This window comes from Oncorhynchus gorbuscha, linkage group LG14 (assembly GCF_021184085.1).
Source record: "Oncorhynchus gorbuscha isolate QuinsamMale2020 ecotype Even-year linkage group LG14, OgorEven_v1.0, whole genome shotgun sequence".
NCBI classification, from domain to species: domain Eukaryota; kingdom Metazoa; phylum Chordata; class Actinopteri; order Salmoniformes; family Salmonidae; genus Oncorhynchus; species Oncorhynchus gorbuscha.
Window position 1 is genome coordinate 5,588,814 of NC_060186.1, and position 16,200 is coordinate 5,605,013.

The following is a 16,200-nucleotide window of genomic DNA, read 5'->3' on the forward strand; positions in this document are numbered from 1 at the left end:
CATCTACACATGGTGTAATGCTAGGATTTGTATGGACCAAAACATCTACACATGGTGTAATGCTAGGATTTGTATGGACCAAAACATCTACACATGGTGTAATGCTAGGATTTGTATGGACCAAAACATCACATGGTGTAATGCTAGGATTTGTATGGACCAAAACATCTACACATTTACTGCCACTTTCGACCTTCCTGTTCTGTTTTCTATTCTTGTGATTCTTTGTTGCAAAGTATTGCATTGGATAAGGTGCAGCCAGGTCTATTTCAACAAGGTCTTGTACCTGAGCAGGCAGGTAAACAACCTTCCACACAGCTCATTTTGTAAAGGAATGGTATCTAGTCATAAGCATGGGCATGCCAATTTCAATGTGCGTGTTGCACAGAGGATGTTATGGTGGTTAAATAAATCTTGACTATTAGGCAAGTACTTGGTAAAGTGTGCACTACAAGGATGGCAGCTCATTCCATGCCAGTTACCATTACATTGTTGAAGCAGACAAACCATTCCCAGATCAGTTTGTGCTGTCTTGCTTCAACTTGTGAGAATGACCACTGGTGTTGGCAAGACCACAAACAGATCTGTGACCAGGCTAAGCAAACGAAGGTGATACAAAACTATTTACAGTACATGTTTATTGACTTGTCAACAATCTAAAAATTAAACATTCACCAATACAATTATCAATTCAGCGATCGCCTTAACCATTTGCTGCACAGCAAGGATTCAAGTCCAGGGGAGACGACTTTTCCAACTTAAAAGGTGACTAATGACATGCGGAGAAGAGGTGTAATAGAATGGGGACAGGCACAGATTTAGGCATTTCCTTGATGGGGAGTAGAGAATCATGGGTATTCATTGACATTTTAAACTACCCCCTTGGCAACAATCAATAAATACTATTGTTCCACAAGGCAGATTTAATGGCTTTGAATTCAAGGTGCCATAATATTTGGCGTTAAACCACGTTCCCAACTCGGCATATAATCTGATCTGTGTTGATTATCTGACCCTGGCACTGTCTGCACATTGAGCCTTAACAGCAGAATACTGTTCCGATTCAGCTCCCAAGTACAACATCAACTCTAAAGCAGCATAAATACAGCAGCATAAATACATATTCCCACATTATTGCTGCTTCAACTATTTGTCCAATGATTGCTTGACAATGGAGCCGTTCAATGTGTTTGGAAAGGGCACAGAATAAAGATTCAATGCATTGTTGACTTATCTGACAAGTGGTGCATATGTTCTCTTTGGGAGGGGAAATTATAGAGGGAGAAGCGATCCCAAATGGGAGTCATGTTTAAATGGTCAGTATGTTTGGATCGAGCTAAACCATTACTCGTGTTACCTTCTGTCTAGGTTGTGGTACTTCAATATCATTGAAACTTTGGGAAAGGCACTGAATGAATCAGATCAATGTCAGTATTCTACTTAAAACAGATCCACAAAAATCTGTTAATATTTGTTCTATTAGCAAAGATGGAGTAAAAGTTGGAACAGAAATTGAACATTTTATTTAAATAAAAACATTTAAGGAGCACCATATTCACAGTGACGGGATGATTTAGTTTACAGATGGACTTTCCACAAGCATACTAAAGTGACTGATACAGTTCAGAATGAATGGAGACCAGGTGTTTTGACTCTTACCCATCTTCCATTGATATTAGGTTTCAACTATAGTGGGTATAAGGGATAAGTGCCTTGGTCAAAAGTAGTGCACTATAGAGAGAATAGGGTGCAATTTGGGACACTGATACAGATAACCATCACAGAGAACTGTATATCAGATAACTACCAGAGATAATTGTTTCAAATACCTGTATCCAAGATAACTGAATGCATATCGGATAACTGAATCAGTGTTAGATGGGTATGAGGAGTGTGGTGTGATATTAGGTGAAAGGGAAGTGGTCTATTAGAGACCCAACTACAGTATCATCAGTCTGTTCTTCACACACAAACTATTAAAATCAGACGGTCTGTTAATAAGCCTTGAATAGGGAAAAGTGGTGACGACAACCTGCGTCTAAGTCTGGCATGAAGGTGGTACCAATACTACCTTCCCCTTGTAACACAAAAACATGCCAACTGTCTGGTGTAACTTTTCATCTGACTCCAAGCCTAACTTTCCTAATTGTACGTAGAGAGAAAATAAATGTGAGAGAAATGGCGAACAGAATGTCTCATGAAAATACATACAAATAAATGTCCTTCAAATAAATAATAATTTCTCTGAAATGGCATTCTTATTAAAGTCATGAAGGCCAATATAAAATGAGAAAGTAGTGAGGGTCGACGTGAATCTGAAAGCCGTGGAGCAAATGATTTCTGGGTCTGTAGGCAGGCGGATTGAGAGGCTAGAAGCGTGTGTGAGGGGGTGGCGACCTTGCTTAACACAAAGGCAAGACAGGGGAATGGGGGCGGGGTCAAGAAACATTCCACTTGGATTCCCTTTAAAATCAGACGTCCAAACGCAAAAAGAAAAAAGGCATCCCATTGTTTTTGGTTTTAAGGCGGGGCTACGTAGGCAGAGGGACCATCAACTCCTTCAAGGCGACCCCCTTAAAAATAAATCCTGTGTTCTCCATCCGACATCATCCATCCTTCCTCCTTTATTTCAAGCGCTCGATGAGTTCCTGTGTGAGGCCCAGGTGGAGGAGCTGCATGGTGGGTAACTGAGCCAGCTGGGGGTGGGCCTTGAGCAGACGCTCCCAGCACAGCTCCAGTAGGCTGGGCACTGCCAGCCAGATCTTAAACAGGGAGCCAGTCCGCTTGTTCTCGTGGATGTTCACCACACCACCGTGGATGTACATGCAGCCAGCCTGATCGGAGAGAAGATCACAATCAGAAACCTTTATCGTCATGCAACAGTCAGTCGCACAGAGAGAGTGAGTGAAATATGAGCGGGATATTGAATTGTGGTTATTGATTTAGGATGATCCTGTGTTCTTGTTTTGGCAGTGTAAGAATATACTGACTAATCGTGCCAATAAAGCTAGTTGGATTGGAAACAGAAATGGGCTTCGGCCAGAGAGATGAAGGGACTTACAAATGAGTTCTGAAATGAGGTAGTAGAGAGGGGGAAGGAGACATTGCACCTTATTAAAGGAACATCATCAAGTGACACTTTGCTTCTTGAAAGTCCAATATTTTTGAAGTTTGACTGCTGACATGCAAAACATTTTGGGACTGTATCAACATTGCTAGTTTTTGAGTGGCGTTTCCTTTTAAGTCTACTATGCTAGATCTTGAAACCAGCTAAATGTGTAACTACTACATAATAAACAGCTGAGGTTTCCTCTAGTGTAGAGCCCTACTGACCGGGGTCACAGCAGCACAGTGGAAATAGGCTGGCTCAGGCATCACTGCTGGGAGCTTGGTCCACTGGAATGTCTGCAGGTTGATCTTCCACAGATCAGCCACAATGACTTCACCGTTGTAACCTCCACATAGAAACACATCTGAGACAACATCATGGGTTAGACTGAGACCAGACTGAGACACAACATGGGTTAGACTGAGACACAACATCATGGGTTAGACTGAGACCAGTTAGAATATATTGATGGGATGACGAAAATTAACTATTTTTTTGAAACCCTATTTGGGACATTGAATGGAACTGTTGAATGAGATGCGGAGGCAGACAGAAGCAGACTAATGAAGACTTCTGAAAGTGGCTCTGATAAAACCAACACCGTTAGAAGGATAAGTGGTCTGGGCAACGATACCACTACACCTCCTGTACAAACATTGTAATATTACTGCTATAGAATAAATTATAAGAATCTCACCGTTCCGTATCTGCACACAGCTGTGACATCTCCTGGGAGCAGGGTACCCTGTCAAAACCCAAAGCAATTGGATGAGTAGTGATATGTGAATAAACAGACCCATAGACAGCACATTAGTTTTCCATTAAAACATCAAACACAAACCTATTTTATCATGAGGCTTGGTTGATATCTCCTCCCAGGAATTTGTCTCCAGGTTGTACGCATGTATCTGGTACAAACAAAAAGGAAATTAGTTCACCTCCAACACACACAACCGTAACCCGGCCTCGTAACCCAGCCTCGTAACCCAGCCTCGTAACCCAGCCTCGTAACCCAGCCTCGTAACCCAGCCTCGTAACCCAGCCTCGTAACCCAGCCTCGTAACCCAGCCTCGTAACCCAGCCTCGTAACCCAGCCTCGTAACCCAGCCTCACTCAGTGGCAGAAGTGGCTGCTTCCTCGATCTTTATGGCTTTACAGCACTAAAAATAGCCTGAAAACCACCAAGTGACCAAACTACCTAGATTAGCTGTCTGTTTGCCTAGTCAGACTCACTACCATCACAGGTTTACGATCATTCTTCTGACCTTCCTTGAACTTATCACAGATCTGAATTGGATGGATAGGTGAAAGTGATTGGAACAGGGTTTATGTTGATGACAGGTTGGTGTACTACCTTGTCCAGAGGATAGGAGGTCCAGGAAGTCCCTCCTCCCAGGATGTATATCCTCTGACGGTCGTGTGCTATTTCATGTCTGTACCTGTGACACAAACAGACATGACTCATTGCTTATGAGGTCCTCTGCTCCTCTAGGAGCTGAAAGGAAAATGTCAGGTCATCACTCATGCTGTCCAGTGACTGGGGTGTATTCACTAGACACCAAACAGAAGAAATTGGACTGAAACAGGGAGGGACAATGACATGATCCGGTGGGACCGATTAAGGCGTGACGCTCACCGTTCCTCAGGCAGGTCGTCTGGTGGGTTGTTGGGTTTGAGGTGGATCCACTCTCTGGTGTTCAGGTCCAGTCTGTGCAGGTCTGTGCTGTAGATGTAACCCGTCGTACCCCCAAACACATACAGGAAGCTGTTAATGATGGCCATCGCCTTGGGGAGAGAGAAACAAAATGGCTACCAAATCAAACTTCAATGGAAATCAACAACAATAAATATTTTTATTTGCAAGGATTGCCTCTATCTACATATGCTATATAATATGCTCCCCTGGGATCCTTTAATGCCTCTAACTATCCCTCAGGAATTCTAGTTAAGTCAATCAGATTTTATTCAAATTTTACAAATGCATGTCAAAACGCTTAAGAGCTTTCTACTCTTAATGGTCATTACCTCCAACTCAATACCCGTGTCTACAAGTGAAAACAGTGCATTTCTACATTTTGTAGAACTAAATATGACATTAAAAAGTTCTATCCAATGACATCATCAAAAGTTACACATTTTGAAAAACTAATTTTCAAACACTGAGATTCACGGTGATGTGGGCAGCAAGAAAAACCCCTCCCTCTGGCTAGAAACGTGTTGCAGACTTTGAAAATCCCTTTTTTCACTTTTAATCCTACCCTGTGATGTCACAGAGAAGCATTTTTTTTCAGGGCCCTTCTTGTGTTTATAACTACTGATCACAGAAAGGTGCTGTTTCACTTACAGTGACTTGAACTTTTCCACATTTTGTTATGCTACAGCCTTATTATAAAATGTATTAAGTATTCAGACCCTTTGCTATGAGACTCCAAATTGAGCTCAGGTGCACCCTGTTTCCATTGATCATCCTTGAGATGTTTCTACAATTCAATTGATTGGACATGATTTGGAAAGGCACACACCTGTCTACATAAGGCCCCACAGTTGACCGTGCATGTCAGAGCAAATACCAAGCCATGAGGACGAAGGAATTGTCCGTAGAGCTCCGAGACAGGATTGTGTTGATGCACAGATCTGGGAAAGGGTACCAAAACATTTCTCCAGCATTCAAGGTCCCCAAGGTCCCCGGGGCGGCAGCGTAGCCTAGTGGTTAGAGCGTTGAACTAGTAACCAGAAGGTTGTGAGTTCAAACCCCCGAGCTGACAAGGTACAAATCTGTCGTTCTGCCCCTGAACAGGCAGTTAATCCACTGTTCCCAGGCAGTCGTTGAAAATAAGAATGTGTTCTTAATTGACTTGCCTGGTTAAATAAAGGTTAAAAAAAATAATAATTCAATCTTAAATAGAAGAAGTTTGGAACCACCAAGACTCTTCCTAGAGCTGGCTGCACGACCAAACTGAGCAATTGGGAGAGAAGGGTCTTGGTCAGGGAGGTGACCAAGAACCCGATGGTCACTCTGACAGAGCTCTAGAGTTCCTCTGTGGAGATGGGAGAAACTTCCAGAAGGACAACCATCTCTGCAGCACTCCACCAATTAGGCCTTTATGGTAGAGTAGCCAGACGGAAGCCACTCCTCAGTAAAAAGGCACATGACAGCCGGTTGGAGTTTGCCAAAAGGCACCTAAAGACTCTCAGACCATGAGAAATAAGATTCTCTGGTCTGATGAAACCAAGATTGAACGGTTTGGACTGAATGCCAAGCGTCACGTCTAGAGGAAACCTGGCACCATCCTTACTGTGAAGCATGGAGGTAGCAGAATCATGCTGTGAATATATTTTTCAGCGGCAGGGACTGGGAGACTAGTCAGGATGGAGGCAAAGATGAACGGAGCAAAGTAGAACGAGATCCTTGATGGAAACCTGCTCCAGAGCGCTCAGGACCTCAGACTTGGTCGAAGGTTTACCAACAGGACATCAACCCTAAGCACACAGCCAACACAATGCAGGAGTGGCTTCGGGACAAGTCTCTGAATGTCCTTGAGTGGCCCAGCCAGAGCCCGGACTTGAACCCGATCGAACATCTCTGGAGACCTGAAAATACCTGTGCAGCGACACTCCCTATCTAACCTGACAGATCTTGAGATAATCTACAGAGAAGAATGGGAGAAACTCCCCAAATACAGGTTTGCCAAGCTTGTAGTGTCATAACCAAGAAGACGAGGCTATAATCACTACCAAAGGTGCTGCAACGAAGTACTGAGTAAAGGGTCTAAATACGTATGTAAATGTGATAGCATTTATTTATTTTTTAGCAAACATTCAAAAAAACAAGTTTCTGCTTTGTCATTATTGGGTATTGTGTGTAGATTGATGAGGGTAAAAACGGTTTTTCATCCATTTTAGAATAAGGCTGTAACCTAACAAAATGTGGAAAAAGTCAAGGTGGCTGAATACTTTCCAAAGGCACTGTATGTATACACTGATATGGTACTGGAGATAATGAATGAGGTTGAAAAGTGGTGGAGGTGCCCTTTAACAGGAAACGGAATGAAGGCCCAAACCCCAGAGTCCAGAGCAAGCCAAGGAGGCAGTGGCAGACAGAACCAGTAGAGAGGATAATCAGAGATGAGCCAGTAATGCCGGATTTGATTGGCCTACCTGTCCGTAGATTCGGTTGGGCTTCTTCCCTCGGCAGTTGAGCAGCGACCACCGCTTGTACTTGACGTTGCAGACGTGGACGTCATTCCCGTTGTTTTCCCCAAAGGGAATCCCAGTGCCACCGAACACCAGCAGATTGTTTCCATGTAAAACAGCTGAGGGACACAATACTGAGGGTTTAAGCTGGGTCGTGTTCATTAGGGCACACAGTAGCAAAACCTTAAGACATTTTGCAACGGAAACAAAGTGTTTCTTATTGCACTTATTTTAAAAGCATTTCACTACCCCCAAAATAACATTTGCTAAATATGTGTTTTCAACCAATACGATTTTACGTCCCTCCCATTGTCATGCCTACTGGACACTATTCCCAACGGTGTGACAGCAGGTGGGATTGTCCATGTGGAGGCTTTTCACCAAATCACTAAACTTGATAATCCATTGTCTTCTGAGGTCATAATGTCATGGGATGATGAGGTCATAATGTCATGGGATGATGAGGTAAAACCGAAAAATCATCCACAGACCAATTATTTATCAAACAGTCCATTTGATGTTACTGAGGTACAGAAATGCTCTTTTGTGATTTAATACATCAATGAGTTAGCTAAATCATATTTTACTAACCAAAACTCGTCACAAGTGACTGGGTTCTAAATCAGTTTGACCCCCACCACCAGTGCTTGTTCATTCAACCATTCTTTCATACAATCTCGCTTGTTTTGATTTCATAAAAAAATAAAAAAATAAGTTGTACTGAATGACTGTCAAATCTGTGCTTAGACTGCTCAATGAGCTACATTTATACTGAAGATCAGTGGCGATTTTAGCATGTAAAATCTTGGTGGGGCAAATGTTTAAAAAAATATATTGATATTCTTTTTAGATGCATGCCAGCAAAGCCACTACACAACATCAACTGAACCACACGGGACTCCTGAACATAATACCCTTCGGTACCCATGAACGTAAACCCCTTCAGTACCCCTGAACACAATACCCTTCAGTACCCCTGAACACAATACCCTTCAGTACCCCTAAACACAATACCCTTCAGTACCCCTAAACACAATACCCTTCAGTACCCCTAAACACAATACCCTTCAGTACCCCTAAACACAATACCCTTCAGTACCCCTAAACACAATACCCTTCAGTACCCCTAAACACAATACCCTTCAGTACCCCTAAACACAATACCCTTCAGTACCCCTAAACACACAACCCCTAAACACCCTTCAGTACCCCTAAACACAATACCCTTCAGTACCCCTAAACACAATACCCTTCAGTACCCCTAAACACAATACCCTTCAGTACCCCTGAAAAATCAAATCAAATCACATTTTATTTGTCACATACACATGGTTAGCAGATGTTAATGCGAGTGTAGTGAAATGCTTGTGCTTCTAGTTCCGACAATGCAGTGATAACCAACAAGTAATCTAACTAACAATTCCAAAACTACTGTCTTATACACAGTGTAAGGGGATAAGGAATATGTACATAAGGATATATGAATGAGTGATGGTACAGAGCAGCATACAGTAGATGGTATCGAGTACAGTATATACATATGAGATGAGTGTGTAGACAAAGTAAACAAAGTGGCATAGTTAAAGTGGCTAGTGATACATGTATTACATAAGGATGCAGTCGATGATGTAGAGTACAGTATATACATATGCATATGAGATGAATAATGTAGGGTAAGTAACATTATATAAGGTAGCATTGTTTAAAGTGGCTAGTGATATATTTACATCATTTCCCATCAATTCCCATTATTAAAATGGCTGGAGTTGGGTCAGTGTCAATGACAGTGTGTTGGCAGCAGCCACTCAATGTTAGTGGTGGCTGTTTAACAGTCTGATGGCCTTGAGATAGAACACAATACCCTTCGGTACCTGAAGATAATACATCAAGGGACGATAGGCTAAAATATCATTTTAAATTCCATACCTGAAATAAACAATCCTACTGGTTCCCTTACCTGACATGGAGGCCAGCTCGGTGGGCATGTAGCCCTCTGTACGGATCTGCTGCCAAGTGCCCGTGGCAAAGTGGTACCTCCACAGCTCCCTGAACAGCGGGTAGTCCTCGTTCTCCTGGCCGCCCGACTCATCATAGTCCGGGTTGTACCCCCCGAACACGTACAGGTTGGTGTTGTCTGCCACGCAGCGATGCCCGCTCCGAGCTGGGGGCATATGGAGACCTGTGGGGTGGTAGAGGTATTAGGAGGAGGATGACATTAAGGGTCAAGGTGGAGAGAGATGTTAAGCTACAGCGGGCTACTACTCCAGGAATCACACATAGCCTAGTTGGCCATCCTTCATCAGTCCTGTGTTAATCTTCATGGGTTCATCATGCTGCCATGATAATAACCGTTGATCAAAAAATATAAACTGTTCTAACTAGAAGATGTAAAACAGGACAGTTTGACTAGTTGATAGAGCTGCAAGATTCCGGTAAACTTACCAAAAAATATTAGTTGGAAGACGACCGGAATCAGAATGGAATAAGCAGGATATCTGGAGTTCTCAAACCAGGATTTCTGGAATTTTGAAAACCACTAGTTGAGGACTAGCCTATGCTGTCTGAGCAAGGTCCTTCCATGTTGCAATCTGGGATTCCGGAGGTTTCTATTGTGTAAGCACTAAGCTAGTGAAGTTGTGTGGAACATTTGTGATAAAGAAGCACAGCAACTACAGTATAATATACCTGGTCAAACTAATAAAGCAAGTAGGTGCGTCTTGCTGGCATCATGGTACTTTTTAAATCCCAGGGTGATGCACACAGCAGAGCAGACTGAGTAATATAATAGAGTGTGTATTACTATCCTCCTGGTAGCAGATGTCCCCACAACCATAGAAAAACAAGGAAAATGTTCCCTTGTGGGGACATTTCCCAGGTCCCCAATAAGGCAAAGGCTATTTTAGGCTTACTTTAAGGGTTAGAATTAGGGTTAGGGAAAATTGTATTTTTGATGGGAATAAATGTTTGGTCCCCACAGGGATAGAAAAACAAACTGTGTGTGTGTGTGTGTGTGTGTGTGTGTGTGTGTGTGTGTGTGTGTGTGTGTGTGTGTGTGTGTGTGTGTGTGTGTGTGTGTGTGTGTGTGTGTGTGTGTGTGTGTGTGTGTGTGTATTCACCGAAAACAAAACGTCTGAGACTTAGGAACACAACTTTCAAAAGGTCCCACCGATGGGGCGCTCTTTTCCACAGTGACAGTCCACCAAGAGAGATCACAAGAGCCCTGCCACCTTCACCTTTCAGCTGCATGACTTTCCTCTCTGCAGTAAAAACACAGAGCTCACCAATAGCCTAATTCCTAGGCTGGGCATTTGGTCCATAACCTGCAACACTGCAGCTGATACCAGTGTGTTCCCAAAAATCTAAAGTAGCCAACATAATGAAAAAATGTCATTCTCATTTGGATGCATCAATTAAGTAGCCAGCCACATAAGGATTAGGGTGAGTAGTCAGCTATTAGACTGGCAGCTGGCATGTAGAGAACACGCTGATCCTTACATACTAATCAGTTATCAGACGCTCTTATCCAGAGACATTTATGGTATATTTGTAAGTACTGGTCCCCCGTGGGAATTGAACCCACAACCCTGGCGTTGCAAGCGCCATGCTCTACTGACTGAGCTGACAGTCAGAGAGAATCAACTAAATGAGTGTGTGCTGGAAGGTGACAAAAAGACACTAACATAAGGCGAGTTTCATGGCCCGGTGACCCGGGTGGGTGGAGAGTTCACTTAATGATCAATGAAATGGTCTAAAATGTCTAAAAATGGAAGGACCAATGGAATGGTCTGCCCATCCGGGGAACCGGACCATGCAAAACGAACTCGCCCAGACACACTCACACCCAACCTATTGGCCATACTCATTTTCTTAGGGCCTTTCACCACAATCAGAGTTGTCAGTAACACACACATCAACCACTTGTTTCTTAAACATCACCAGCAGAGCAGGGGGTCCCTAATGACTCAAGAAGGGGGTCAAAAAGGCCTCTAACATAGCACCATGATGATGTTGTGATTAGATGCAGATCCTAGGTTAGGCTAACAGAACCCAGGACATTGTTCTAACATAGCACCATGATGATGTTGTGATTAGATGCAGATCCTAGGTTAGGCTAACAGAACCCAGGACATTGTTCTAACATAGCACCATGATGATGTTGTGATTAGATGCAGATCCTGGGTTAGGCTAACAGAACCCAGGACATTGTTCTAACATAGCACCATGATGATGTTGTGATTAGATGCAGATCCTAGGTTAGGCTAACAGAACCCAGGACATTGTTCTAACATAGCACCATGATGATGTTGTGATTAGATGCAGATCCTGGGTTAGGCTAACAGAACCCAGGACATTGTTCTAACATAGCACCATGATGATGTTGTGATTAGATGCAGATCCTAGGTTAGGCTAACAGAACCCAGGACATTGTTCTAACATAGCACCATGATGATGTTGTGATTAGATGCAGATCCTAGGTTAGGCTAACAGAACCAAGGACATTGTTCTAACATAGCACCATGATGATGTTGTGATTGGATGCAGATCCTAGGTTAGGCTAACAGAACCCAGGACATTGTTTACAGGGTAGTCATTTTTCAGAGACCGTTGGTTGCAGTATGAACAACAGAGGGCAAGCTATCCAAAACATGTTACCCATGTCCAACAGCAGAGCAAGAGTCTGTGCTAAACAGATAACCCGTTTCTGCAGCACACTGTGTACAAAAGAAAGAAACGCTCATTCCAGAGACCTAGAATGTTACTGGTTTGTTTATCAAAGGGTGTTGGGCCACCACAACAGCTTCAATGTGCTTTAGCATAGATCCTACAAGTGTCTGGAACTCTATTGGAGGGTTGCGACACCATTCTTCCACAAGAAATTCCATAGTTTTGTGTTTTGTTGATGGAAAATGCCATCTTAAGCACCGCTCTAGAATCTCCCATAAGTGTTCAATTGGGTTGAGATCTGACAGACACACACACCCTTTAAACCCCCTATTCTCCTTTGAGACCCCTCTTTCAAAGTTACTGAGATCTCTTCTTCTAGCCATGCATGGTAGCCAAAATAAATGGGACCCTATGCATGATGGGATATTAATTCCTTAATTAACTCTGGAACCCCACCTGTTTGGAATCACCTGCTTTCAATATACTTTATATCCCTCATTGACTCAAGTGTTTGGGTTATATTGTCAGGCACCTGTCCGTTCACACCATATGTGAAACACTGATACTCTCAGCGCCAGGCTTCAGACCGAGATAAAGCTTCACCACACCAAAACCACACTCAACTAACAAGCTAAAAGACGAGATAAGAAATGGGTTGAGCACAGGTCATTCTTCATCTTCAGTCTCAATGTAGGGCAGACATAATCAAATCCACTCTACTAGAAGACAAAAATGCTATACTTTAATGAAGTACAGGACCTAGGATACCTTAGGTCAGGGGAAAGAGGATACCTAGTCAGTTGCACAACTGAATGCATCACACTGTCACTGTCCATTGGCCCAGTTCCTGTCACACTGTTGTTCTCCCAAGCCCTAAACATCCCCACGCATTCTGTTCTCCCAGGCCCTAAACATCCCCACGCATTCTGCTCTCCCAGGCCCTAAACATCCCCACGCATTCTGCTCTCCCAGGCCCTAAACATCCCCACGCATTCTGTTCTCCCAGGCCCTAAACATCCCCACGCATTCTGTTCTCCCAGGCCCTAAACATCCCCACGCATTCTGTTCTCCCAGGCCCTAAACATCCCCACGCATTCTGTTCTACCAGGACCTAAACATCCCCACGCATTCAACTTTTTGAGCTGGTCTGACAGCCTGGCTTTATATTGCCCAGGCACTCATGTCCTCTCTATGTTGCTAGGTGACATTTTACAATGTCACTCAATGTCCACGCATTGAAAGAAACATACATAAGCTTATCTGGACATACGATTTATAAGTGTTCCTGTGTCTGTACAGTAGCACATTTCACCAGCCACTGAAAACCAGCCTAGGATTACATCTGCTCGGTGATCATGAGTTACAGAGAAGAGTGCATGTACAATGGCATGCATGTAGCCTAGCCTCTTTCCACAGCATGTAGCCTAGCCTCATTCTACAACGTGTAGCCTCTTTTTACAGCATGTAGCCTAGCCTCTTTTCTACAGCATGTAGCCTAGCCTCTTTCTACAGCATGTAGCCTAGCCTCTTTCTACAGCATGTAGCCTAGCCTCTTTCTACAGCATGTAGCCTAGCCTCTTTCTACAGCATGTAGCCTAGCCTCTTTCTACAGCATGTAGCCTAGCCTCTTTCTACAGCATGTAGCCTAGCCTCTTTCTACAGCATGTAGCCTAGCCTCTTTCTACAGCATGTAGCCTAGACTCTTTCTACAGCATGTAGCCTAGACTCTTTCTACAGCATGTAGCCTAGACTCTTTCTACAGCATGTAGCCCAGCCTCTTTCTACAGCATGTAGCCTAGCCTCTTTCCACAGCATGTAGCCTAGCCTCTTTCCACAGCATGCATTCTCATTAGCACATGTCCTTCGTGCACACACACACAACATAATTTTAGAAGAAGCAAGGCATTGCCTGGATTTTGCACAGCAGCTAAGTAGTAGGCCACAGACAACTATACCTACAGAGAGCAATAGTAATGGCGTCTTTTTGTAGGAACTAACTCTGCCATGGCTCATTAGCCAAAGCCTATTGGGAATTTATATTGATAAACAGAGAAAATAACGTCTGTGGTAAACACAGGTTTAGGAGATCTTATACGTTTTGTGATAATCTTCATTAGCTAATGTCACTTTAAGCATTTATTCAATCAAAACAAGCACATAGTCTTCATAATTCATAAAGGTCCTGTTAACTGACTGATATTATCTCACAGGGGGAAAAAACATAAGATATCCTAAACCTGTGTTAACCTCAGACCTAAATTTCAGTGTTTATTCCAAACTCCCATTCTCTCCCACTATAGGAACTGCTGAACGAACCAGATGAGACCGATTTCCGGTATTTGGGACTACAAGCTGGCGAGCTCTATGTTACTATGAACAAGGGTTGCAGTACCTGGGGCTCCGGATGCAGTCCTTGATGTAACAAACACAAATCCATCCGGCATCAGTATATATGTGATTATTAAACAGCATTAGATTATATTCCTGTGTATTGCCAACAATAGAAGGCCTAATGCCTGAGGACCAAAATAATGTGATAATGTGTATAATGAAATATGATCAATTTCTCATCCATAATTCTCTCATCTTGGTGGTTACGGTAAATCAATCAATACCGTGGTCAATAGCTTAAGTTAAATGTATGAATCAGGTTCTACTAAACATATTTTTTTGCAAGGATGGAGGATCACCTGGAGTTGAGCATTTCTGCAGATGAGTCGACCACCAACCATCTTTCCATAATCATAGTGATGTCAGTCTAGCGAACGTTATGTACACAACATTTGTATAGCCAACAACTGAACCAGAATATGGCCTTATTAATGGATGTCTCCTGTAAAGCCAGATTCGGGTTCAGCCAACAACATGAAGCGCAAATAACTGACATCTGTGAAATAACATTAGCTAGAATTAACGTTAGTCAGCTAAAATATTTGCAATCCAGCTAATAACGTTAGTAGATTAGGCTAATATGAGATTGTTTACTTTCATATTTTATTCTTAAACGGTGTTTCCATGGTTTATTGCTCTCTGAGCAAACCAAAATAAACATAGCTAGCTAATTACCTACCTAGGTAACGTTAGCCAGTTAGTGGTTCAGACAGAGGCTAACTAGTTAGCTACCTAGGTCGCCGCTATTGTTACATTTGGTTAAACATCTTGCCTTTCAATGTCAATAGCACAAAAACCCAGTTAACCGCTGCAATCAAGATTAGCGGATTTTGTCAATCATATTCATTGAATTGGTTTCATAACAGTAACGTTACCAGCGGACAGGTCTCTAGTAATATGGCTAACGTTAGCTAGCTGGATATGCTACAGTAGTATGTTGTTTTTGACTGACCTGCTACTCTGACTGGAGGCCTCACTGTCAGTTTCTCGAATTTATTCAGTTGTTCCGAACTGCGATTGCCTTCTGCGGCCGACATCGTTTCCCAGATCCAAGACGATCAACAAAATGTTACTCAAAATTGCGACAAAATGCTTTAAGGTGCTGATAATACATTACAACAAATAAAACGTTACATTATTCCCAAGGAAAGCCATTTACAAATGCACCGTTCAGGTGTCCCTGACCAATCAGAGAGCCTGTTATTGATGTGCATCGCGTAGGAAAGTTATTGGGTTTCCACTAGTTACCACAGCCATCGTAAATATTCATGAAAACAAACATTTTCTTTTTGGTCTTAATTTAAGGCCAAGGTTAGACATAAGGTTGGCAGTGTGGTTAAGGTTAGAGTTAGGTTTAAAATCCTATTTTGAGAAGATACATTTAAGTAATGGGCGGGGTTTGACTTTGTGGCTGTGATAACTAGTGACGACAAAATTATGGGCGGGGCAAGGTACATACTATGTTGAAAATAAACCAGGGTGCATAATTGAGCGCTTTGCATAGTTCATAGATCGTCCTATTTTTCTAATTGTCCATAAATGACTTGGATTTAATGCAAAACGTTTTGCATATGTTGCATAATGATGGATTAAGCATGAATTCCCAATTACCAATACTGTGTCACTGTGACTTGGTTAATAGAACAAGGCTTAAAGTCAAATGAACATTTATTTATTCATACCTAGGCCACATGAAATTGTTGAGGAGGTTGAAAAGATTAATCAGGGATGAAAACACTTTATTGACACTATCAATTCATGAAGCAAAATCACATCACTGACAATAGTCATAAAATCCTAGAAGTGTTGGACATTCCCTCTTGGATTTCCAAGATTGAGCT

General features: G+C 42.6%; 1 protein-coding gene across 2 annotated transcripts; it reads right to left on the reverse strand.

Annotated features, from left to right (window-relative positions):
- Positions 1-621: 621 nt before the first annotated feature.
- Positions 622-15,628, reverse strand: klhdc10 (kelch domain containing 10). 2 transcript variants are annotated; one of them, XM_046296835.1, is made up of 9 exons: positions 15,312-15,628; positions 9,261-9,482; positions 7,268-7,422; positions 4,746-4,894; positions 4,464-4,548; positions 3,951-4,017; positions 3,807-3,854; positions 3,334-3,473; positions 622-2,834 (listed from the first exon to the last, which is right to left on the reverse strand). In XM_046296835.1, the coding sequence occupies exons 1-9, from the start codon at positions 15,394-15,396 to the stop codon at positions 2,625-2,627; spliced, it is 1,161 nt and encodes a 386-aa protein (XP_046152791.1). In that variant the 5' UTR covers positions 15,397-15,628; the 3' UTR covers positions 622-2,624. The 2 variants fall into 2 exon arrangements, with proteins under 2 accessions (XP_046152791.1, XP_046152792.1); XM_046296836.1 differs by lacking the exon at positions 15,312-15,628 and adding an exon at positions 9,746-10,361.
- Positions 15,629-16,200: the final 572 nt, after the last annotated feature.

Coding starts and splice junctions, on each gene's coding strand:
- klhdc10 (XM_046296835.1), bottom strand. CDS start 15,396: ATGTCGGCCGCAGAAGGCAATCGCAGTTCGGAACAACTGAATAAATTC. Junction 4,018..4,463: donor CCTCCTATCCTCTGGACAAG/GTAGTACACCAA, acceptor TGTTTGTACCAG/ATACATGCGTACAACCTGGA. Junction 2,835..3,333: donor ACTGTGCTGCTGTGACCCCG/GTCAGTAGGGCT, acceptor CTCTCCGATCAG/GCTGGCTGCATGTACATCCA.